Source organism: Monodon monoceros, unplaced genomic scaffold (genome assembly GCF_005190385.1).
Source record: "Monodon monoceros isolate NGI ecotype Baffin Bay Population unplaced genomic scaffold, NGI_Narwhal_1 Super_Scaffold_12, whole genome shotgun sequence".
NCBI classification, from domain to species: Eukaryota; Metazoa; Chordata; class Mammalia; order Artiodactyla; family Monodontidae; genus Monodon; species Monodon monoceros.
Window position 1 is genome coordinate 124,702,236 of NW_021703768.1, and position 24,939 is coordinate 124,727,174.

The 24,939-nt window shown below is 38.4% G+C and overlaps 1 protein-coding gene across 9 annotated transcripts in view; it reads left to right on the forward strand.

Annotated features, from left to right (window-relative positions):
• The window catches only part of FBXO38 (F-box protein 38), a 53,383-nt gene extending 29,273 nt beyond the window's left edge, over positions 1-24,110 (forward strand). For 3 of the 9 annotated variants that reach the window (XM_029217620.1, XM_029217621.1, XM_029217625.1), the window contains 10 exons: positions 6,761-6,880; positions 8,329-8,508; positions 10,083-10,853; positions 15,715-15,815; positions 16,038-16,140; positions 19,010-19,176; positions 21,101-21,246; positions 21,729-21,832; positions 22,325-22,438; positions 23,226-24,066. In XM_029217620.1, coding sequence (XP_029073453.1) covers positions 6,761-6,880; positions 8,329-8,508; positions 10,083-10,853; positions 15,715-15,815; positions 16,038-16,140; positions 19,010-19,176; positions 21,101-21,246; positions 21,729-21,832; positions 22,325-22,438; positions 23,226-23,404 — 1,985 coding nt within the window. In that variant the 3' untranslated portion in view covers positions 23,405-24,066. Of the gene's footprint in view, positions 1-6,760; positions 6,881-8,328; positions 8,509-10,082; positions 10,854-15,714; positions 15,816-16,037; positions 16,141-19,009; positions 19,177-21,100; positions 21,247-21,728; positions 21,833-22,324; positions 22,439-23,225 lie in introns of all 9 variants that reach the window. The other 6 variants (XM_029217624.1, XM_029217627.1, XM_029217623.1 and 3 more) reach the window with 6 other exon arrangements.
• Positions 24,111-24,939: the final 829 nt, after the last annotated feature.

The following is a 24,939-nucleotide window of genomic DNA, read 5'->3' on the forward strand; positions in this document are numbered from 1 at the left end:
TTCAAAACCACCCAGAAAATTAAGTACACGAGCTAATAAGGACCTATGGGATTTCACTTATGTAACTATCCATTCCAGTTCTTTGATACTGACTGAACTCCTGCTGTGTGCCAGCCCATGTGTTATTAGGCTTCATCTGCCCCTGTGTTGATGAGTGAGAATGGAGTGAAATTGTTTCCTTAACAGATTTTCCAGGTTCCCAGTTGACCCTTAAGAACTGAAAAAGGAATCTCTTCTAGCCACTATTTGGTTGTTGCCCTTTCACTCATTCTTTTAGGCAGAGTAATTAATGAGAAATGGGGTGCCCTGGTGTTATTAACTCCTTTCATAATGAAAGTATTCTGTGTATAGAGCGTAATTTCCTTTAGGATCACTCTGAGTATGCATGTCCTGACCTAAGAATCATCTGTAGGCATTGTCTTCACTTCCTTACCTCACAGGTTCTCTATAGAACTGTCCATTTTGGCTCTTGCCAAAGTCACCAGTGACTCTCTTATAAAGGCTAGTGGTCATTTCTCCGCTTGCATCTTCTTTGACATCTCATCTCAGCTGCATTTGTCACTGTTGTCCACTTCTGTCTTCCTGAGATATTTGCTCCTCTTGGCCTTCCTGAAACCATTTTCCTGGTTTTCCTGCTATCTCATTGGACATGCCTCCTCAGTTTCCTTTGCTTGCACCACCTCCTCTATTCCGCTCTTGTCCTTGTTCTCCCTTTTTCTCTACACATTTTCTCTAGATGACCTCATTCAGTCTCATGGCTTCAGTACCAACTATATGCTAATGAATTCTAAACCTGTATTTTCGGCTTTGATATTTCTATTTTTTAAAGTAATTGCAGTTATATCCAATTTCATACTTTTAATTTCCACATGAGTACTCTTAGGCATTTCAAACTTATGGCTAAATCTCTCCTCCTAAAATACAAAAACAAAAGTGCAGAGCCAGCAGGTGCTAGGGGTGAAGGAGGGGGAAGTGAGGTCAGGTATTGTTTCTTTGCCTTGTTCTTGAGTGCCATCATAAGGATCTGGACTTCAGAGAATACCAACCGTTCATAGAAAACTGTTACAGCAGCTGCAGTGCAGAACTCCTCAAATCCTACAAACCCAGTTGTGGTTGACGTTGATGTACTGGACAGATTATAGACTCCACTAGAAAGTTACATGGCCATTGGCTTCTCAGTATAGAATGGAGGATGCCTTCCACTGTGAAGTCACATATTGATGCAGCAGGAGCTAAAACTTATGCGAGAACACGGTATTTGATTTAAGAGAGAACAATGGAAACTTAAATCTACTAACATTTGAAACTAAGGTTCAGTAGATGAGAGACATGACTACAAACCAAATACTTGAGGTACAGTATTTGTCAAATATGATATTTTCAAATGCTGAGAAGCAAAGGAATTAGTGACATAAATGCCAAGATTGAGGAATTCAACAGCTTCAACAAGAGGAAGCCTAAGAATACCAAAGATGGTGGCAGAATTTTAGAGAAATGAAGATTGGCATAAAACGTTAGGTTCCATGGGTCTTCCCAACTTGGCAATATGTTTATGTGCATTTATTATTACATACATGTCAGGTTGATCCTTTTAAATAAAAAATAATGACCAGGGGAATTTCCTGGCAGTCCAGTGGTTAGGACTTGGTGCATTCATTGCTGTGGCCTGGGTTGACCACGGGACCCACAAGCCACATGGCATGGCCCAAAAAAAAAAAAAAAGGGACCTGGAGAAAGGCCATGTGACTGTTGATCAAAACCAGGAGTGGTGGAAAGAATTCAAATAAAAGAAAGAGAAACAACTAACAGAAAAAACATAAAGAGTGGTACAGGGATTAAAAATAAAAGGGATCATTGGAAAATAATGTTAGTTGAAATGACTAACATTGATGCTTCCACTCTTTAAGTACAAGCATAACAATATTTTGAATATTACTTTAGTTTAGTTTAGAAATGGGTATTCACATGTTGAGTTTCCTTAATGTAGAATTTTAAAACTTTCCATGCACGAGCTTTTGGACCAACGCTGGAATGAAGCGGATTCACTCACTCTTTTACTCTGTTGTATTTAACTTAATCAGCTTGCATGAAGTAATTGCCTATCAAAGAAGGGCACTGTATAATTTTAAAAGCAATTTAATTTGTATAAGTTGTGTCTTTGCCTTATAAACCACTGAAATAAAATATGGTGTTTTATAGTGAACATTATCATTAAGGTAATAGATGACTCTAACAAAAATATGCTTTTGTTGTTTTACAGAGTACTGTATTAATTTACCAAAATTCGGTAATTTGGTTAAGGATATTATCTTTCTTAGATTTGCACTTCCAAAAGTGTTAAGATTTAGAATGCTTTATTGTGAGTTAGTTATATTAACTGAAAATACAAGTTCATTACCTTCATTTTGCAGCACTGTAAAACAGGAAGAGATGTTCATATATTCTAACAATTCACATTGCCTAACATAACATTACCATGTGTCAAAATCATGATTCTGTAATTGCTAAAGCATTTTGCCACATTATTTTAATATAATTACTTTTGAAGTAATTGTAACAACAAAGCATAGTTTTACCTATACATCATTTAACTAATTTTCTATCTGGATTTAAAACAAATCCCACATACTGCTTTTAATAGTGGGGTGCCACTCCATTCCCTCACCACTACCTCCACAAAGTAACCACTAAGTGAAATTGCTCTGCAGCAGTTAATTTTGGGCAATGGTTCTCAAATTTGAGTGCATCAGAATCACCTGGAGGACTTGTTAGAACAGGTTGCTGGCTTTCACCTCCGAGGCTCTGAGTAGGTATGTGTGGGACCAGGTAATTTGCATTTGTAACAGGTTCCAAGGTGATGCTGATGCTGCTGTTTGGGAATCATATATTGAAAACCACTGACTTTTGGAAAATCCTTGTTTTTGAAGTCTGAGGACCAGCTACAATGTGAAAAATAATCCCGGTAGATTCATTTTGTTTTCTATTTGGGGGCAAATACTTGTCAACCGCTAAATAGTTATTCCTGATACCAGAAATTGTTGCATGCAAATTATTTTGTCAAATGTCAGTGACTTTTTTATTTTATAATGGTTAATGAAGGCTATAAATTTAGAATCAGGTTTTATATAAAAGAGACCAGTTAATATATTTGTTAAAATAGCTCAGATCCATTAAGGTTTATGATTATATTTGGTAACAGGATTTTTTTACAACTGAAATAACATTTCTCCTGAACAGAATATTTAGTAAACATTGATACTTGATTAAAAGATAGCTTACATCGTTTCTGTAATTTAAAATTGTTCTGAAAAAGATGTACTGCCCAATGATAAAATATTTTGAAACAAAGTAAAAAAAATCAAAACCAAGAATCACTTGCATTTTCCCTAGCCCAAGGGTAGCATCATCTCATTTAATTACCAGAGACATCTATTGAGACATCATCCTTTCTTTGCACCTACCTGCACTCCCCAACATCGAGTCCTTTAGCAAGTCTTGTTGACTGTCTCTAAAACATCTCCCCAGTCCATCTACGTTCTCCTTCCTCATTGTACCAGACCTTTTTTTTTTTGCGCTACACGGGCCTCTCACTGTTGTGGCCTCTCCCGTTGCAGAGCACAGGCTCTGGACGCGCAGGCCGAGCGGCCATGGCTCACGGGCCCAGCCGCTTCCACGGCATGTGGGATCCTCCCGGACCGGGGCACGAACCCGTGTCCCCTGCATCGGCAGGCCGACTCTCAACCACTGCGCCACCAGGGAAGCCCTGTACCAGACCTTTTTTACCTAAATGTTTTAACAGCTTTCAAAGTAAAATTAGTTCGTAGAACAGCCAGGGCAGTTTTTAAAAAACATGTACCAGACAGTGTTACTCCCTTTCTTAAAACTTTCCAGTAGCTACGCATTGCCTTAGAAAAAAATCCAGTTTCTTGATTTGGGCCATAAAGTGCTACATGATCTGGCTTGTCCTCACCTTGTGCTACTTCCCACCTCACACACCATGCATGAATGTGCCAAGCTGTCGCCAACTGCTGCCTCTTCCTAGAATGTCCCTCCCTCCATCTTTGCATGGCTGGCTTCTTCTTGATATTCAGGTCTTAGCTTAAATGTTAACCTCAGAGCTGTCTTTCCTTACCACCTTAATCTTTTTTTTTTTTCAGTTGAGGTATAATTGACAGTGTTTGTATATATTGCAAAATGATCACAGTAAGGATGTCTAGTAAACATCCATCACCATACATAGTTACAAAGTTTTTTTCTTGTGGTTAGAAATTTTAAGATCTGCTCTTAGCAACTTTCAAATATGCAATATGTATTAATAACTATAGTCACCATGCTGTACATTATATTCCCATGACTTATATTTATTTTGTAACTATAAATTTGTACCTTTTGATCACCTTACCACTTTGTCACCAATTCATTCTGTTATATCATCTTCTTTTAATTTTGTTACATAAGATATTATTTTCTGATATTTTCATTATTGTTGATTAAAAATTATTTTTCCTTCCTCAACTGGAATAAGCTCCATGAAAATAGAGATATTGAATATTACCACTGTTTCTTAGCACCTAGAAACAGTAACACATTGTAGTAGGCGCTAAATAAATATTCAAATGAATGGATACAATTAAAGAAGTTAGTTTAAAATAACCTTGAGATATTATATTAAATATTTCCACAGGTTATTGTGGCAACCTAAAATGCAGTTGCTCAACAGCTTTGGAAAACCTTATCACGTAGATATAAGAATGTACTTCTGTTCCAGTGGTTCCCTCTGCCTATAAGAAGCAATTCTAAGCTTTTCACAATCTGGGACCCAGACTACCTTTTTAGCTTTCTTTTCTCTTTCATACCATCATCTCAACACAAACTCTTGTTCTTTTTATCACTGGGCTACTTACTCTTCTGTAAAATGTAACGTGCTTCCTAGTATATATGAAATGTCACCCCAACTCAGTGAAACCTTCCCTGTCGAACAGGAGAATTAACTGCTGCTTTTTGGTCCATGTCCCCCTTACTTGGACTGTTCTAGCACTTAATGAGTATATTCTGACCTTATTCTGTGTGTCTAACATTTCTGCTCAAAGGTGTGCATTCTCTGAGAGCAGGGACTATAAATTTCCCATCTATTCATCATCCCTGTATTGTAGCAGGCTCTGGAAACAGACCTCATTCCAAATCCTAGCAAATTACTAACCTTTCTAAGCCTCAGTTTCCTCAACTGCAAAAATGAGGCTAGTAGTAATACCCTCGTAAGATTGCTATAAGAAATAAATATGGTAATGTATATAAGAGCATTTAGCATAGAGCCAGACATAGAGTATGTACACATTAATTACTAGCCGCTGTTCATAATCACTGTTGAATGAAAGAAGCAAATTGATTGGCTTTTATCATGTAATGTTTCCGAACAAGGTGAGTTCTCTTTTTGGCCCTAAATAAAGTGTAGTTATTGAGGGCTAGGGCTGGGCAAAAATTTGGGATGGGAGGCTAAACATGAGGGGGAATGTACTGTTGTGTATATTTAAGACCAAAGCAAACCCCACTGTCCCCCTGAAATCTCAGACTTCTCTGCTGTATATTCCAGTGGCATTTATCTGAGTGGTATCTTTCTGGCTTACTCATATTTTTATCTTGTTTCTTTGTTGACTGTATGAATTTGTCCTGTCTACTTACAAATTCTGTGGATTCTTTAGTTCTTTCTGGAACAGGATCTTGTTTTCTTCTGTGTTGGTTTATTCATTTCATTCAGATGGTTGGTTGATTTCACAGCAGTAGTGTTGAGCACCCGAAGGCGTTGAGTGGTGCACAGGGTAAACACAGTCTGCCGCCCTCTGGGTCCTGGCCGAGCTATAAATGTAAAGGACAGTATTGGTATTGTCCTGACTGAAACTGGGACCAGGAACCCAAGCTTAGGTGTACGTAGTAAGAGGGTACTGGGTTGAATACTGACTTGAGGGATTTGGATTTAATCTTGTACAAAGCTGGCAAAGCCAGGAATTATTTTATTTAGGATCCTCGTAGAAAAGTGACCGTTGTATCTTAAGAAGATGTAGTAAAGTGATTGAAGCTTATCAGTCTGATACTGTTCACTGTGCTTATCATCTGGAAAAAATATAAACGTTCCCATTCACTGATAGGCACTAATAACTCTAGTGAAGACTTAGATGCAAATAAAACATTTGGGTGATATTAAAATGTTAAATATATACTTACTGTGTTTAATAATCCTTGCTACACATTAGCCAAAAATGATGCAATCTCTAGAGAGCAGGAAAAGAAATACACAATTTGAGCTTGCCTGCTCAATGAATGCATCCTGATTCAACTGGCAGATACTGTAAGACTAATTGCTTACAAGATGATCGTAAGGTCTTCCAGTAGCTGGCTCTCACTGCCATTAGGCAAATAGCTTAGAGGGAGACAAACAGTTGCCTCATAAGCCATCCCTGGTAACATCTTCAGGAATGAACAGGTGCTTTCTTCTTTCAGCGGTGCCTTTCTCCCTGCTTTCATCTTAAAATGATGGACTTTCTCTACCAAGTGATCCTTTCCCATCTGTGATCTCCCCTCCTATAGAATTGGACACTCCTTATTGATGTCGATATAATGAAGCACAATTACGTGATGTTCTTTCTGTATGGGCCTAATGATCATGAGGCTGTTCATTTCTCAAGGGTGCCACAGTTTTGCCTGCCATTGTGGTTGTTTTAGACATCTCCTGGTTTTATTTTGACTGTGATGATTTTTGTTTAAGCACTGAACGAGATGGAAGACATGGTTCCAGAAGATGGAGAGGTGACGGCTGAGGGTGAGCGTGAGGCTCCAGCTCACAGTCAGGCAGTTATTCCCGTGGACGTCGATGAGGAACAAGCAGGTAAGTGTGTGACTTCCCACGTTCATGGTTCTGAAAACTAGGCCCGACTCTAATGAAGAAAGTAAAACACTGAGAACGATTATTTTTTTCAGCACTTCAGCTAATGATGTTACATGCTGCTTATTTTTGACGAGGCCTGTATTACATTTTGATGTTCTTGCTGCGCATGTGTATACATGTCTTATTAAAGTTTGGTTTTGATTTTTTGTAACTGCGGCAGCAACTCCTCTTTCTATATTGGTGTACACACGTGCATATTTGTGCGTGTGTGTGCGTGTGTGTATTTGTGTGTGTGTGTGGAGAAAGCAAGCACTCAAATTATAGCTAGGAAAATAAACACCCTGATTAAATATTCTGCTTGTCCTCTCCCTTCATTTTGGTGGGAGGAAGGAGCAGTGGAGAGGTTGATTTAATAAACAGACCAAGATCTAGTCTCAGTTTGGCACTGGGTCACTTATGGCAGGCTAGTACATAAAGATTACCTAATATAACCTTTCATCTTTGCAGATGGGGAAACTAATATTCTTTCAAAAGTTTGAATGATTTACTCAAGACCACTCAGCTACTGATCAAAGGACAGAATTGAGATGAGAACTCAAGTTTTCTCACTCCTGGTCTGTTCAGATGCTACCTTGTCTTTGAATTGAACATATTCTTTAACTACTCTTGTTTTAAGTGTCTTACAGATGCAGTCACTTATTCAACAAATATTTATTGAGTGCCTGCTCTGTGCTAGGCATTGTACAGCGTGACAGGGAAAAGACAGGGAAGGTTCCTTGGAGCTTACATTTTATTGATGGAGCAGATATCAGTCAAAAGTGGGTTGTAAGAGCTGAAGGTTTACAATGTGTAATGCCAAGAAGATAAAACATTTTTGACATAAATATAATCAAATAAGCAAACTGTAACATGCATCTAGCCTTTCAAGAACATGTCTGTGACATCCAATGCATTAGACCTATACTTAATTAAAGAATGCAGAGTTCTCACCAGTCCCATAGGTGTCAGAGGCTCATCTTCATTTGCTTTGCTTTCATTCATACATTTGCAAAATTAGGAAAATATCTAGCCTATTTTTTAAATGATTATTATGACTCTATTTTTTTTTAATTTTTTATTATGACTCTTATTTTGATTATTTTTAGGATGATTATGTGACTGTTTCAAACAGTGAAGATCCTGAAGAGAGATGCCATATGCTCTTCTACTTTAATTTTCCTTTAGAGATATACAATGTTGGGTGGTATATTAATCATACTTAATGTTTACTTTAGAATTAAAGTGTTTTCACAGTGTCTTATCCAAGTATATGCTCATTAAAATGAGTGATCAGGGAGGCTGCATAGAGCCAAAGCATCTCTGTGAGCCCAGATCCCTGGAAACAGTACTTTGAGTGAGACCCTTTGTTGGGCAAAAAGTGACTGTTACGCCTGTGCTCTTTCTTTTAGGACCCAGCGGTCTTCAGCGTGTAGTAAAACCAACCCCAATTACTGTCCATGACTCAGAGAGTGACGATGAGGAAGACAGTCTAGAACTCCAAGAAGTCTGGATTCCTAAGAATGGTGCCCGGCGTTTCTCTGAGCGTGAAGAAAAAACCGGAGAGTCTGTACAGTCCAGGGAATTATCAGGTGAGAGACTGTGTCTTACTCTGACCTGTTAGTGAGAGTCACCATGAGAACAGACACACTGGCCTTTATATAATGGTGTCCCTGCCACAGCTTGTGGTGCAGTTAACATATCCTTACAAAATGTGACAGGAGGCAAGAAAGGCAGCAGCCCAAGCAAGAGAGGAAAATCTGGGTGGTGCTATCAAGGGCAGGTGCAGCACAATAAGAATATTGTGGAATTGGGGCTCAGGGAAGAGAAGATGTGAGGATTGTCAGTCCCACAGTGGAGGCTTTAGGAAGTTGTGGCATCAGAGTATCAGGGATTAGCAAGGGGCCTCTGCGTCACATAAAAGATGACAACTGAGTCATCCAGAGCAGTGAAAAACAACCATTCCCCAGTTGGTAATCTGTCCAGTTGTGTTTAGCGAATGTTGGTGGCTAGTTTGGTGCTTGAGGAAGTCCTAAAGTATGTTCTTACAATCCCTTGTCTCCCTTTAAATCCAGTCAACAACCTTCTGCCATTTGCCTCACCAAGAAACTGTAATTCTCTTAACTTTTAGGTTTATACTTCTTTCCTTGTCTTCCCTTCTGTTTCCCAGAACCATATGCTTACCACTTTCTGCAAAGGATGAGGTTTTTTAAAATTGTCTACTTATTTTTCCTTGGGTACCCTACTCATTAATGTATCTGAATGTTTAGTATACATTTGTATACACGTAACACTGAACCTGAAATATATACACACTTCAGTGTATGGTAAGCTCAGTTCTTTAGACTTGGAATAACTTACTAACCACTGACTGATTACTCAATTCTCATTTTATTCCTTTTAAGAAATTCAGATATCTTTACACTGTGATTGAAAGAGCTTTAATGGACACTGAAATTTAGGAAAAGTAATGTGACCAGCTGACTAACCTGATGTTTCCTAGAAAGTTTAGTTTCTGAATTTAGAAACCAGATCTTCTGTCAGCCAGACAAAACATTATTTAAGTATTCCTTTGTATATTCATTGAGGCTTACTGTGCCCCAGGTACTGTGTTAGGTGCTGTGAGGGGTGAGATGAATAAGTCTTGATCTCTCTCTCTCTTTCTCTCTCTCTCTCTGTGTCCCTCTCTCTCACTGTCTCTCTGTCTCTCTCTCTCTGTAGTCTGGCTGAAGAGTCAGGTCAGAAACATAGATAACAATGTTACAGGGCATATACTGCACTTGCTTTGGGGTGGGGTGCAAAAGAGATTGGACAGAGGTCCAAAGCAGAAGGATTGATGAGAGTAAAGGCTCCAAGGTAATAAGGCAGGGGTATATTCAAAGAAAAGTTTGGACTGGGGTGTAGAACGTTTATAGGGAAGACAAGAATGGAAAGTTAGTTTTCAGTTAGGTCACAGTAAGCCTTGAAGGCTGAGCTAAGGAGTATTAACCAGGTAGGCACTAGGAAGCCATAGAGAACTTGTGAGCAGCTGAGTGATGTGGTCACCATTTATACTTTAGGAAAATTAGTTTACATTGTTTCCTGTTCCAGATTTACTCTTGCCTTTTGTCCAGAATTTGTACTGAAATCTTTTCTTTTCCTCGGGCCATTCTTCTTTTTCTGTAAGCAGTAAGTGGAAAAGGCAAGACTCCACTTCGAAAGAGGTACAACTCCCATCAGATGGGCCAGTCGAAGCAGTTTCCCCTCGAGGAAAGCAGCTGTGAGAAAGGCTGTCAGGTCACCAGTGAGCAGATCAAAGCCGATATGAAAGCAGCTAGGGATATTCCTGAAAAGAAAAAAAACAAGGATGTTTATCCCAGCTGCAGCAGCACCACCGCCAGCACAGTGGGGAACTCCAGCTCGCACAGCACTGCTTCTCAAAGCCCCGACTTTGTAAGGACGGTGAACAGCAGCGGCTCTTCCGAGCCTAGCCCTACAGAAGTGGATGTGTCCAGGCAGTGTGTCTGCTCCCCCGGTGGGTCAGAGGACTCTGAGGCCATGGAGGAGGGAGATGCAGAGAGTTCTGTCTGCCCCAGATGCTGCTGTCACAGGCCCCAGGAATCCCAAAGGAGAACTAGCAGGTGTTCTGATGAGGAACGTCCTTCAACCAGCCGAGCCTGTGTTGTGAATGGCCCGGATGGTACGAGATCCGCCTTTTCCTTTAGGACTCTGCCACCAGGGGGGTCTTCAGGCCCAGCACATGATGAGAGGACTAATGGGAGTGGCTCTGGGGCTACAGGTGAGGACAGGAGGGGGAGCTCCCAGCCTGAGAGCTGTGACGTGCAGTCTAATGAAGACTACCCTCGGAGGCCCCTAACAAGGGCCAGGAGCAGACTCTCCCATGTACCGCTGGTATCTGAGTCAGGTATGACAACGCTGCCAGGATTAGCTACTGCAGGTTAGGACTTGAGAAGGGCATTTGCTCCTTCCATAAGTTTTCTTACATAAAGCCAGTTGGGCAAATTGATTTCTACATTGGGGTTCTGCGCTCATACAGATTTTGAGCTCACTTTCAGTGACGGGGTGGGGGTGGGGAGCGGGGGTGGCATGTAAAACAGCTTGTAAAATACCAGCCAGGAGAGGCACAGAGAGTTAAGCTTCTGAGAAGAGTGCGACTGTGTGTGTGTACTGACCTTATATACAGTGCCAGTCCCACGTCTCACTCCCAGTATGTAAACTCTGCTCCCGTCCCACACTGCAGAGGCTTAACTCCTAGTGCAGTTTTAAAACCTTAGCTGAAAGGTAAGGACTGGAAGTCGCTTGGACCAGGGGGAGCCCGGCGTGCGGGTGCCCCCCCTCCACCTGCCTCTGTAGCGTTGAGTAATTTTTCCCAAAGGCTAGTTTTGCTGCCAGTTAGGCTTGCCAGGAGAAAAGCAGGTAAGTAAGTAGTTTAGCTGAGAATCATTTTGGTGAAGATATCCTCAAGACACACATATATGTATAATTTCATTAATAGCATTTAGGTGTATGCTGAGGCATCAGCACCCAGTACATAGAGTTCCTCTTTATCTGCTTTTGCAATAAACAGAGCTGATTGAACCATGTGGAGCTACACTAACAGAAACAAGCTTTCATAAGATAAATAGGAGATATTAATTAATTATGTGCTAATTATCATAGTAGCCTAAGCTCCTATTAAAGTATATGAGTTTTATTTGCAGATTTTATTATGCTTTGCAAACATCAGTTCTGCCATGATGAAAATACTTTTCCCAGCTTGAATTTTAAATGGTTTATCTCTTTCTTTATACGTAACATAGGATTTACCACTTTAACCGTTTTGAAGTATATAGTTCATTGGCATTAGGTACATTCGCATTGTTGTGGGACCATCACCACTATCTGTCTCAACTTTTTCATCTTCCCACACTTAAAGTCTGTATCCATTAAACAGAAACACCTCATTATGACACCCTTTGTTGCGTGGTTTTTCATATTTGTTAAGTCAGATCTACATGTTTACTTTTGTGATTTCATTATTTTTATGCTGTGGAAAGCCTTCCCTACACCTGGCTCAGATAATTGTTCACATCTTCTCATTCTTTTATTCATTTATTTATCTTAGTTTAGTTCTTTATCTTAATCTGTGGGAACTAATTTTATTTTTTATTACAAATTGTCACCAAGTTGTCTCAATACTATTTATTGACATCCATCCGTATGTCATTTTGAAATGCTCTTTTATCATGTACTTTGACCATACTGTGGTTTATCTCTGGGCATGCTGTCCTGTTCCAGTGTTCTGTCTTCTTTCATTACTCTTTCGCAAAATTTTCTTGGTTAGACATGCATTTATCATTTATTTTTATAGTTTTATTTTATAATAATTTTGTCAAGTTTCAGAAACAAATCTTGTGTTTTGTTTGCAGTTCCTTTACATTGACTGACTGAAAAGATAAGTGTCATTTTTACAGCATTGAGTCTTCCTATTTAGGGACTATTTTGTCTTATGTGTCTTGGTAAAGTTTTATAGTTGTTACTGTTTTGGTGGGTTTTGTTTTGTTTGTTTTTAACGTGGGTCCTTCACATTAACCACATTGGGGGGAGGGGGGTTAATGTCTTCTTTGCCTTATGTTCTGCTGTTCCCTTTGTCATTTTCTTCTGACTTGTTTCATGACCAGAACCTTTTCTTAGGTTAAATAATTTTCTAGAATTTTTTTAAAAAATTCATTTATGTAGTGCTTTTTAGTTTTTAAGGTTAATTATATCTGTTGTCTTAATGATTTTTTTTCCCAGTTTGAGAAGACTTCTAATGTATGTAGCTAATGTGTATATGGTAGGTAAATTACTTGCCAATATTTTTAAACACAATACAAATGTCCATTTACTTTCAATAACAGTTTTTCTGGAGAAATGTCAAACTGCTGATTTTTAAATTATCCAGGTCTCTTTTGGAAAGAAGAACAAGTTATTTGGGTGGCTTTCAACTTGTTATTTTTAATCTAGCATGTTTTTGATATCTGTTGGCCATTGTGCTTTAAAAGTTTTAAGGAGGTAAATCCAAACTAATAAAGGAACGAACTTGATTGTTACGGATTTTTTTTTAATCCCTTCAAAGAAAATATTTGAGTTTTTAATTTGGTTTTTGATATACGGCCTTACATAGTGTTAAAACCGTGTTAGAAGTAGTTATTTGTCTTGTGATTTTCTGTTTTGGGAATAAATGCCTCTAAGTTGTTCTTTTTACCCTCATTGTATAATACTTTATAAAATAAATGTCACAAAAATAACTAATTGGATTGTCAAAGAATAGCACTTAAGATGAATATGATATGGTTCTCATGAATACTGACCTCTTTCCTTGACACCCCATGACTGGATTGGTCTGCTTTTCTGTGTTTCTGTAGCATCTTTGCTAATGTCAACTACACCGTGTGTTGTAATTCCTTGTTTTAATGTCTATTTTTCCAGTAGACTATGAGCTCCATGAGGTCAGGGACAGTGTCTGCTTGTTCACCATTATATTCCCAGCTTCTAGCACAATGTCTTACATGGTATGGGGCTCAGTGAATAATTGTGAACTTAATAAGTGGTAGGAGCCATCATATGAGGTATGTTGATGCTGGTGGATGTATGAAATCATTAAGGATTGTCCCTAAACAAAGATTTACTGTCCCTAATAAACAGAGGGAGACATAAGGAAATAACAAACACAATGAACTCTGTTTTCTTTTTACATTGGGAAGCATTTGTATTTCAAGATTATCTACATATAAAGTGTGACTTAGTCTTATAAACTTTTCTTAGGAAACAAACTGCCAGTTTGGGTATCAGGAGAGCAGGAAATTTAGCTTTGAACCCCACATTCTGATCAGTTAAGGAGTGGGGGAAGGAAGCAACCCATGAAGGTGAGAGGCTGAAAACTGGAGCATAGAAGGAGAACGCTAATAGAGGATTCTTATTTGAACACTGTGATGAAGGGATGGAAACAGACCTGTTTTTGTTTGTACTTCATTTTGTGGTACTGGGAGAGGGAATCAGGACCTATTATTGGTTGTAACAGGAGTATGAATTTTGGCTGTTGTATGAAATGGTGGCTGCTGTTAGAAGATTCCTTGTCAGTGAAAATAGATTGTTCATGAAGCTCCTTCAGGAATACTGTGGAAGGTGGCCTCCAGTGGGTCACCTAGATCAGTAGTTTTCTCTTCCAGAAACCCAGTGTTTTGCTTGGGTTCAGGGTCCTTGGAGAAAGTTTGATGGATAAAACTGTTGGGCTCCCTTTTAGGCTTCAGCCAAATTAGCTGCTTTCAATTGTTTTGCATAATAAGATTTCACAAAGATTTCGAATGGTGGAGGAAAGGGTTCTGGTGTATTGAAAAAAAGAAAAAAACAAACAAACACTTGAACTAGATCTCTAGAGTCCCTGTCTAACTCCAAGCCTTTGGGAATTTGTAGTATTTGTACCTCGTTTCCCTATCTTTCTTTGTAATCTTTCATGTTTGAAGTGAGAGAGTTAACCAAGTGGTAACCCTGTAATCTAGTAGTAGTAGCAGTGTGCAGTATGGTGGGATTTAATTCATAAAGGTCAACCTTTTTTCATTCGATATATGCTCTGCTACAGAGTGACTCTCAAAATGAAGACAGTGACTTTTAGTGTCTTGTCTTGGAATATGTATGTGCTTGTTAAGTTTTTGAGATGAATTTAGAATTTGTATTTAAATAATATCAACATAATATTTGTTTTTATAATTAAACTATAACGTTTTAGAACAGTACTAGTAGATAAATTAGGGCCATACTAGGCAGAGTTTGGCAGGTAAATGATTGCAGGTTTTCTAGCATACTGATAAATACATTGGCAAACTGTTCTCCCTTCCCATGTCTCAGTTTACTTATTTGTAAAATAAAGAGAATAATCTATCTCAGAGGGCTGTTAAAAGGATTAAATTAGTTAATACAAGTAGAACCCTCAGAAAAGTGCCTGATACACAGTAAGCACTCAGTAAATATTTGCTGTTATTGTTATTACATTGACGTATCTATGATGCATTCATTCATTCAGTGAATGTTGAGTGCCAGTTCATTGAATAAATGTTCATTTTAGCTCATTGTTAGTGGCTGACATTGATACGAAGATGAAATGACAATGATGTTGTCTTCAGGGAGCTTTTAGTTTAAATGGAGAAATAAAACAGATATACAGGGAATTACAGAACCATATATGATGTTTGGGGATACAAGTGACTTATTAGAATAGGTGGCATTTAAGCTGGACCTTTCAGGGATGGGTAGTATTTCAAAAAGTGAAGTCAAGAAAGGTATTCTGGGCAGAAAAAGCTAAAACAATTAATGGCTTCAGAGGCATTGGCAATGGGAGATGACTAGGATATGGTATGGAATAAAATTGAGAACATTTGGGGCTAAAGCATAGCTCCAAATGTCAGGCATTGAAATGTATTCACTAAGCAGTAGTAGTCAATGCTTTAAAGTTGTTTAGCAGGAAAGTGGTGAGTTTAATCTACCAGTAGTATTTAGGATGGGTTGAGTGCCTAGAGACGAGAAGGTTGATTAGACTGTTGGAATGGGCCAGGTGTGAAGAGCGCAGTGTTATGTTTGATGTTGATATGTTTGAGACAGCGGAAGGTGATCTTGTTTTGGAAGAGGCAATTGGAAATGGCAGTCTGACTGTATTCCTTTGGGAACCAAGTAGTAGAATGGAGAGTTTCCTTGGTGGAGTTTATACATATGCAGTTGAATGTGCTCTCTTTGAAGGAAAGACAGCAAGGCTAAAATTTGGATTTTCCTCTCGCCTTTTTTAGAGGTTGCCAAAACAAAGCCACGTCATGCCATGAAGCGGAAGCGGACAGCAGATAAGTCCACCAGTACCAGTGATCCTGTGATTGAGGATGACCATGTGCAGGTGAAGGAGAAAATCCTTGCTTACCTTTCGGTCCAGCCAAGTTCCTGAATAATGTAAAGGAACTAAAGTTCCCATCTTTACATAGTTTCTTTGCCCTAAAGAGAAGAGACTGGTAGTAGTTGCTTCTCACTTGTGCCAGTGAAAACACTTAAGCTTTGAAAAAAAAAAAAAGAAAGAAAGAAAGTACAGGAAGATACATCTTTTAAATTTTTCTTCTTGTAGGTCCTTGTATTAAAATCCAAAAATCTTGTTGGAGTCACTATGACCAACTGTGGAATCACAGATCTAGTGCTGAAAGACTGTCCCAAGATGATGTTTATCCATGGTATGTATTTAGGCCCATGTCATACAAGAGCATCATGATTGAGTTTAAAGCATTAAAGTCTCATAAATACTACAGTAACATTACTTTTTCAAAAGAATCATTATTAGATTTTTCTAATTCTGTCCTCATTCTGTAGTTCTCAACTAATTATTCCATCGTATTTACAAGGGACCATGTGCAGAGCCTTGGTTCATCTTTTAATATATAGCCTCTCCTCCAGTTTCCTCCAAATGATAATTACAACCTGATCTGACAGAGGTTAAGTTAACAGCATATATGGGCTTTGGAGTCAAGTAGGCCTCACCTTGAATCCTGTCTTTGCTATTTTCTAGCTGTGTGATGTTGGACATGTTTTATGTATGTTTTGGGAGGAGGGGGGAATAGTGACTGAGCTGTAAGTGCTTAACTGCACTGGATTTGATTGATATCATCAATCATAACCTCAATTCATGGCACATTATCCTTAGTCCAAGCCCCACTTTTCTTTTCAGTCCCATTTCTCCCTCATTGCCAGTCGCATCGGCTCCCCATCACCTGTAGTCAGGTATTTAATGTTATGTCCTTTCAGTCTATCTTTCATGTCTTTTTTTATAGACATATCTGTCTCTGAACAAATAATAGGGTATTATTTTGTGTGAGTTTTTAAATTTTTAGATACATAATATGTCTCATACATGATCTGTTTATTTTTCCATTATTACTCAAATTTATATTTTTGATACCTATCCATATAAAATTATGAAGAACTGACTTGTTCCTTGCCTTGTGCAGTTTATATATATTCTGCATACAGTTTTTTCAGTGTGTGAAGTATACATAATTTTACTTACCTTATAAAGCATTTGTGAAGGTTAAATGGAGTGGTTGATACATGCACACATGTGTGTATATGTGGATGTATGTACCTACACATAAACACAGTAGAGGGTCTGACCTCTAGTAAAAGCCTAGTAAATGTTCATTAGTATTATTAGTATGGCAAAAAGATATTTAGGGGCTTTCTATTTTTTGCACTTCTCCAATACTGGTAGTAAACAAAACAAGGAAATCCTTAACAAACATTTTGTCATAAACTAGGAAAATCCCAAAAAGGAGAGATAAAACAAATTTAAGCACTACCTCTCTCTTGAATTCTAGGAGACTCCAGACATGGGGACCCCAAACCCCGTGTTTACCCTTACAAGGTGGTACTTTATCTCATGTTGAAGTGTCCCCCTAAAACGGAACGGGGGTCTTTCAAAAGCTCAGAGATCATAGCCAACAGCAGAGCCCAGACTAGCATAAGAGCTTTCAGTGTGTCAGCACTCTACTCTTTGAGGTCTGAGACTCTACCTTCGGACTCTGCTGGTTAACTTCTCATTCCTGTCTCTATTCTGAGCTCTCTGAGAATCTGACTGGTTTTTACCTCTGCACTTGACTTTGCTGATTCTCTCTATATCTTCTTTAACATTAGTGGTGGATCACATGGCCTCAGGCCCAATCTTTTCTCCTTAAACCAAACTTTTTAGCTCAGCTTATTGTGGGACAGAAGATCTTAGATAAGAAGCTCAGTCCCTGGACACCCACTGATGGATGGGTTGTCTGTTAACGGTGGATGAGATGACTAAATGAGATTAGAACTGACCTTAGCCAAGTCTGGTTTTACAGCAGGGAACCACTGAACCCTTATCGCCATCTAGTCCTCTCTTCCCTCTTTTCCCGTCCCCAACACTGCTTCCTCTTCCTCCTGCCGTGTCACAGGAGAAAATGAGTCTGAAAGGCGTAAGACTTGGTCAGTGTTCAAACATCAAAATTACAGGGCTAGATTGCTCAGTAAGATGATGACATTTGGATCAAGGATGTTACAGAACATGTCTTTTATGAAATGTTTAAAAGGTCAGGCATGTTGGCCTTATGGCTAGAATATCTTTGATCTGATTCTGTCTCTTGAGTTGGACCAGGTTGAAATCTATGGTAAAAACTGGATCAGATTGAAATGTGAGATTAAAAAAAAGGAAGGGGATAATTTTCTGAAGTTGGTATACTGTTGTAGTTAAATGTGTCTGTTATATCACAATTACTTTTCTCTATAACCTCAATATTTTGTGTGTTAAACGGGAAGAATATTTAATCACGTTTCAGACCAGCACTTTCAACAGAACTTTTTGCAGTGATGGAAATGTTCCGTATCTGTACTGTTCGATATGGTAACCACTGGCTGTTTGTGACTGTTGAACATTTGAACTGTGACTAGTGTGTGAGGAAATAAATTGTTAGTTTTATTACACTTCAGTTAATTTAAATTTAAATAGCTACAGGTGGCTAGTGGCTACCACATTGGACTGTACATCTTTAGACCGAAGTATCCAAATATTTCTGGGTCTTTTTTTTTTTTTTTTTTAAGGTTCTCGTGTTATACTTGAGGTAAGAATTAAAATCAACACTGCTCATTTCCTATGGGTGAATGTAAGATAACGTACGTGAATTATCCCAGGAACCATTACCCCTAAAATTGTATAGTTCAGTAGTTGCCGTCATTCATTCTCTTCCATATGTATTTCCTAAACAATCCCTATATTTAGGCAACTCATTCTCTGGAACTTGAATTTCTTGCCAGTAACATCTTAGATAGGAAAAGGTATCTCCCTTCTAGCATGAGGGTGACTGCCTTCTTTTGAACAGGACAGAATCATATTTTCAAGTCATTTTGATGACTGTCAGTTGTCCTTTGCACTAGTACTTGACCTATGTTAAAGATGTTTACATCTGCAATATTTTATGCTAATAAAAGGTATGCCGCTCCTCCAAAGAGGATTCCAAATAGGTTATACGTTGCTCTATTATTTTGTATAAATTATTTGTAGAGCTTACCATTGTTTTCATTTTGTAGCTACCAGGTGCAGGGTACTGAAACATTTAAAAGTAGAAAATGCACCAATTGTAAACCGATTTGACTATGCACAGTGCAAGAAACTGAATATGGATCAGGTACTAGACCAGATACTAAGGATGCCTCCTGAGAGAAACCGTATCATATACCTACGCCCCATGCAGCAGGTAATGAGCTCTGCTTCTTTTTGATGATCACATATTGCAGTGATATTTTTTAGTGTTCAGCCTTTTTGAAATTGGCTTTTATTCATTTGATGAACCCACAGTAATGATTCTTTAGATTCTACAGAGTTTTTTTAACCAGCCTAGACTACCTTGCCAATCTTCTTCATCAGTGCCTCTCTGACAGATTTTTGTGGGCTTTTAGCAAGTTATATGATGAGGGGAGTTGTTATACAGCAAGTTTTATACTTATTAGAAGTTGCCTGTGGTAAAGAGCACAGAGTCTGGTTTCAGACTTCCTGGTTCCAGTTCTGGTTCACTGACCTGTAGCAGATTACTTAACTTCTATGTCTTAGTTTCTTCATCTCTAAAATTAGAAGAATAAAAACCTGCTGTTACTGTGATGGTTAAATTAATACATGTTAAGTGCTAGAATAGTTGCTGGAATGTACTAAGCAATCATATGATAGTTGCTGTTACTATTATCATCATTATTATAATAGTAAACTTTTTATAGTATCTATGAGATGATGGCTGTTAGCTGAACCTATTGTGGTAAACATTTCACAATATATGTAAATCAAACCATCATGCTGAAGATATGGCACGTATATACAATGGAATATTACTCAGCCATAAAAAGAAACAAAATTGAGTTATTTGTAGTGAGGTGGATGGACCTAGAGTCTGTCATACAGAGTGAAGTCAGTCAGAAAGAGAAAAACAAATACCGTATACTAACACATATATATGGAATCAAAAAAGAAAAAAAGTTCTGAAAAACCTAGGGGCAGGTCAGGAATAAAGACACAGACGCAGAGAATGGACTTGAGGACACGGGGAGGGGGAAGGGTAAGCTGGGACAAAGTAAGAGAGTGGCATGGACATACATACACTACCAAATGTAAAATAGATAGCTAGTGGGAAGCAGCCGCATAGCACCGGGAGATCAGCTCGGTGCTTTGTGACCACCTAGAAGGGTGGGATAGGGTGGGTGGGAGGGAGACGCAAGAGGGAGGAGATATGGGGATATATGTATATGTATAGCTGATTTACTTTGTTACAAAGCAGAAACTAACACACCATTGTAAAGCAGTTATACTCTATTAATAAAGATGTTAAAAAAAACCCAACAACATCACGCTGTATACCTTAAAGGTATACAGTGATGTGTTGTCAATTATTTCTCAATAAAACTAGGGGAAAAAAGAGTAACATTGTGTGTAAGACTCTGTGCTTGATGTCAAAAGAAGGTTTAAAGGAAATATGAACCTTTGCAGTCAATGTTTGAACCTGGCCTCAAAAGAATCATTTCAACACACAAATTGCTTGTTGAGTGTTTATAATTTGCTGGGGCTGAAAAATAACACAGGACATCATCCTTCTTGAGAAGTTTGCCTTTCCACGAAGGGGGTAGACATATATGTCATTAGGATGACAAAGTGGGATTTCGTAAGTAAAATAGGGATGAGTGCATTCCATGAGAAGAAAGCAATGTGAACAAAGGTTACAAGGGGGCAAGGAAGTGTGTTCTGTCTTTAGGAATGGACACTAGTCCAGTTAGAATGGGGTATATGGTACTACACATTCACAGTTCTATAGTGCAGTCAAAATTTAAACCTGTAAAGGATATATATTCGGAAGTGGATTGCTGGGATCAGTTACCTGAATCCGGATTCTCTGGTTTAATTCACATTTATATAACAGTGAGATGTAAATTGCTGAGCTTACTAAACAGTTGAATTTGCTAAGCCTCATCCCTAGCATGGCAAGCTGCGTTCAGGGTGGAATGTGACTCTTTGATTTTCAAATCAGCCAGAGGTTTAAAAACTGAGGTCCCAAGGAAAGGTTGTTCAAGCCCTAGGAGATAGATTTCTAAGGCATTCTCTTCCTTGGTCCAAAATCCTCTCTCTCGTGTTTTCCACAGGTGGACACACTAACGTTGGAGCAGAAGCTATTTAGTGGTCCCTACCCCTATCACATCTGTATTATCCATGAATTCAGTAACCCTCCCAATGTCCGGAACAAGGTGCGCATTCGCAGCTGGATGGACACAATAGCAAACATTAACCAGTAAGTTATCTGCAGCCCCTGACGACCTTCTAACTCAGTTCCCAGAGCAAGGATGCCCACAAACAACAAATCCTAATTATTTTTTATTTTAAATGATTTCATCTGGGCTTTTCAGGCACTGAAACATGAAATGTAATGTGAAAAAAAAGGGAAATGAGGACTTAAAACTAAAATGCGTACATATATATTTGTAACTTTTTATTTTCAAACTTAGAGAAGAATCACAAGAACAGACCGTACATGTACATTTAGTTTCATTCCTTTAGCCTTACAGCATGGAAAAGAGATATTAAAGATCTTAAAACTGTGATGTTTTACATCATCAGAAAATTTGACTTTTTATGCATTTGTTATTTTAATATTTTGTTTGAGACCTTCATTAGAATCTAGGCATAACACATTTTGATAGTTCCTTTCTAACCTACATCCCAACATTATTTTCAGTTTTATAATTTTTATTTAATTTTTCTTGTTGCCTCCAGAGAGCTCATTAAGTATGAATTCTTCCCGGAAGCCACACGAAGTGAAGATGACTTAAAGAAGTATCCCAAGTACCCATGGGGTAGAGAAATCTATACTTTAGAAGGTGAGCATTTATTTGTAAGTGGTTGGAAAGCTAAATAACTGTTAACTAATTAGATGGAGAGACATTTCTTAGGGAAGGTTGGAGTAGGAGCCTAACAATTTGTCAAAATAATGGGAATATTGAATGTCTGCAGGTAGCAGGGCCCAGATAGATAGTGCTCTCCCTGTATGAGTCTTTACCATCCCTAAAATAATCAGCAGTACTGAAACACAGGAAGTGAAAGAAAACGGAAACTTGCTATACAGTTTGAAAGCTGCAGTGACTTGAGGAAACCTGTGTCGGCCTCTTTATTTTGTGTGTATATATATGTACACATATATAGAAAGGGAAACTGAGGCTTAATGGAAGCAAAGGATGACCAAAAATCACATGACTAAATAGTAGCAGAGCTAGAATTGGAATTTATATCTGATGCTGCTTTCAAAATACTAACAGCGTTCGGCCCTATCATTACTTCCACCCCAGTAGCACTGTTGATCTGTCTTCTTTTAGGTGTTGTGGATGGAGCGCCGTATTCCATGATTTCCGACTTCCCTTGGTTGAGATCACTACGGGCAGCAGAACCCAACAGCTTTGCCAGATATGATTTTGAGGATGATGAAGAAAGTAATTATGTCCTGACTTGATTTTTATTCTCTAGTTTGAGGTTATCCTACGGTGTTAGATACTTAGTATTTTGTCTGAGTTACGAGCGGCGCAGCTTTTTATCACTTCCCATATAAATGTTTTTGCTTTTTGTTATTGTTTGGTTCACCCCTTGCTAAAAAAAAACAGCTCTAAATGTATACAATAGATAACCAGTTGACTTACTAGGGATATATGAAGGTTGGTGGAAAGGATTCCTTCAGACAGATTGTCCTACCTAGATTTTTTTATTACCTAAATGTTTATAATCTTGTCACTCCTTATTGAAGAATTTGGTCAACTATATTGTTTCAAAACTGTTCCCGTTATACTAATTATTCTGCTACTTATGAGCTGCTTCTTGTTGGGTAGCATGTGGGAACTTATGATTTAGGTGTGGATACTTGATGGGGGAACTTGAAGGGACTCTGGAATATAGTTCTTCTAAGTGTTAGCACCCTTGAATATCCATTTGTAGGAAGTTAAAAAATATATGTTTTAGGAGGAAATCGATTTCATAAACTACATGTATATATGTATGACTTACCTCTCTGGTACATTTTTCACCTTTGGCCTTTAATCATGTGTGCTCTTTTTGGCATCAAACATAGTATATAACCAAACTGATGGGGACCCATTCCATGAGCTATACATACATCAGTTACACTGCATGAGAGTATACAGGCATATCTCATGGACCAGCTAAATCAGAGTGGCTTTCCAAATGATTCTGATAATCTTGTTTCCCCTTTTCTTTCTAATTTCCAAGGCACCATCTATGCTCCTCGAAGGAAAGGGCAGCTGTCTGCAGACATCTGTATGGAAACAATAGGAGAGGAAATTTCAGAGATGCGTCAGATGAAGAAGGGCGTGTTTCAGCGAGTAGTGGCAATTTTTATCCACTATTGTGACGTCAATGGAGAGCCTGTTGAAGATGACTACATTTAACTGGTCCCTCCTCTTTCCAGCTATTCTGGCAGTAAGCTGCTGGGGCCATCCAGCTGCCAGAGAGCTTCACAGAGGCTTGCGGCGTGCAGTTGGGAGGCTCCGGTGCATTTTGGTATATAGGAAATGTATAAGGAACATTGAAGTTGTATACAAAGATTTGTACATAGAGGAAATACACAAAGATATTTCCTAAGTACCAACTTTATATCATATGTTTATACAATTTAATTTAAAAATTCATTTTAATGAAGGCAGAGAATTGGGAAGAGTTCATTTTGTTCATTTTTCCAGGCAGTTCATAAGGTGTCACTTTCTGGCTGAGCCCCTGTTTACTATATTCTTAATCATCACTGTCACGCCCTTAAATCTGTGCCTTTTTCTTCTCGAGCAGAGCTGTTTGAGTAAACCTGTTGAAGCGTCTTTTTGTCTCTTGTGCTCTTTTTGTGTTACTATTAAAACTCCAACTAAACCCTATGGTCAGAGGTGGCTGTATGTTTGTTTCTGTACAAAATTGTGGTTCTTTTTCCTCTTGGTATTGTAGTTGCCATATTTCTTAAAATGAAGTAAAAAAAAGACTCATAGGTTTAAAAAAAAACTGAGTTTGAGGGGGAAATGGAAAAGTTTCCAAAGCATTTCTAGTTATTTATTTCCATATTGTGTATATGCTTTATCTTGAATATAAAAATAAAAATTTATTAAAAACTTTTTTCTTGCCTTGGAACTGAATCCCTCATTTTAAAGAAGAGTAGCAAATACTACACAGAAAAGGAATGTGTAGTTGTGTCTAAGTAAGATTTCAGTGTAGTCTAATCTCTGATCTCTTTTTTTAAAGTTCTGTGGCTGCAAGATGTTTAACTCACAGAACTCTTTATGACAGAACACTGGGAACAGCAGAATTTCCCCAAATATCTGGTCTTCAGGAGATGGCCTTTCTCCTTTCTCAAGGAGAGAAATTCACCTGATACATGGCAGTGATAATATGCAGTATCATAGTGTCAGGGGTTAAAGCAAAAGCAGCTTTAGAGCAACACCTGTGTCTGAGGGCTGGCTTTGTCACTTGCTAGCTGAGTGAACTCAATAAATTGCACAAACTGAAGTTCTGTGGAAATATTTTAGAAACTCTTCCCAAACAGAATATGTAATTATGGTCTATATGAAGTGTAAGGGTCCAACCCCTTCACTTACAGGGGATTAATTGAAACCCAGAGGGAAAATGGCTAACCCACAGTCAGGGGCTGGTTGAGGCCAGGCGGAATAAGAATTCAGTGCCTAATTCCCACCAGGCTGCCTCTACCTTCATCATTAATATTCATAGAAATGCAAGAAGCCAGCAAGTATTTCCTAACAAACACTCATAGTATGAATGATAATCAGTTTCTTTCCTCAAAGTTCTCTGTTTTCCAAGACTTTAAGTTCATCTACTTACATTAGGAAGAATGTTTGGTGCTGCATTCAGTCATCTCTTTATTACCTTGTTTTTAACTCGGCTCACCTCTCTTCTAATTAAGAGTGTGTTCCACTCTCCAGGTTAAAAC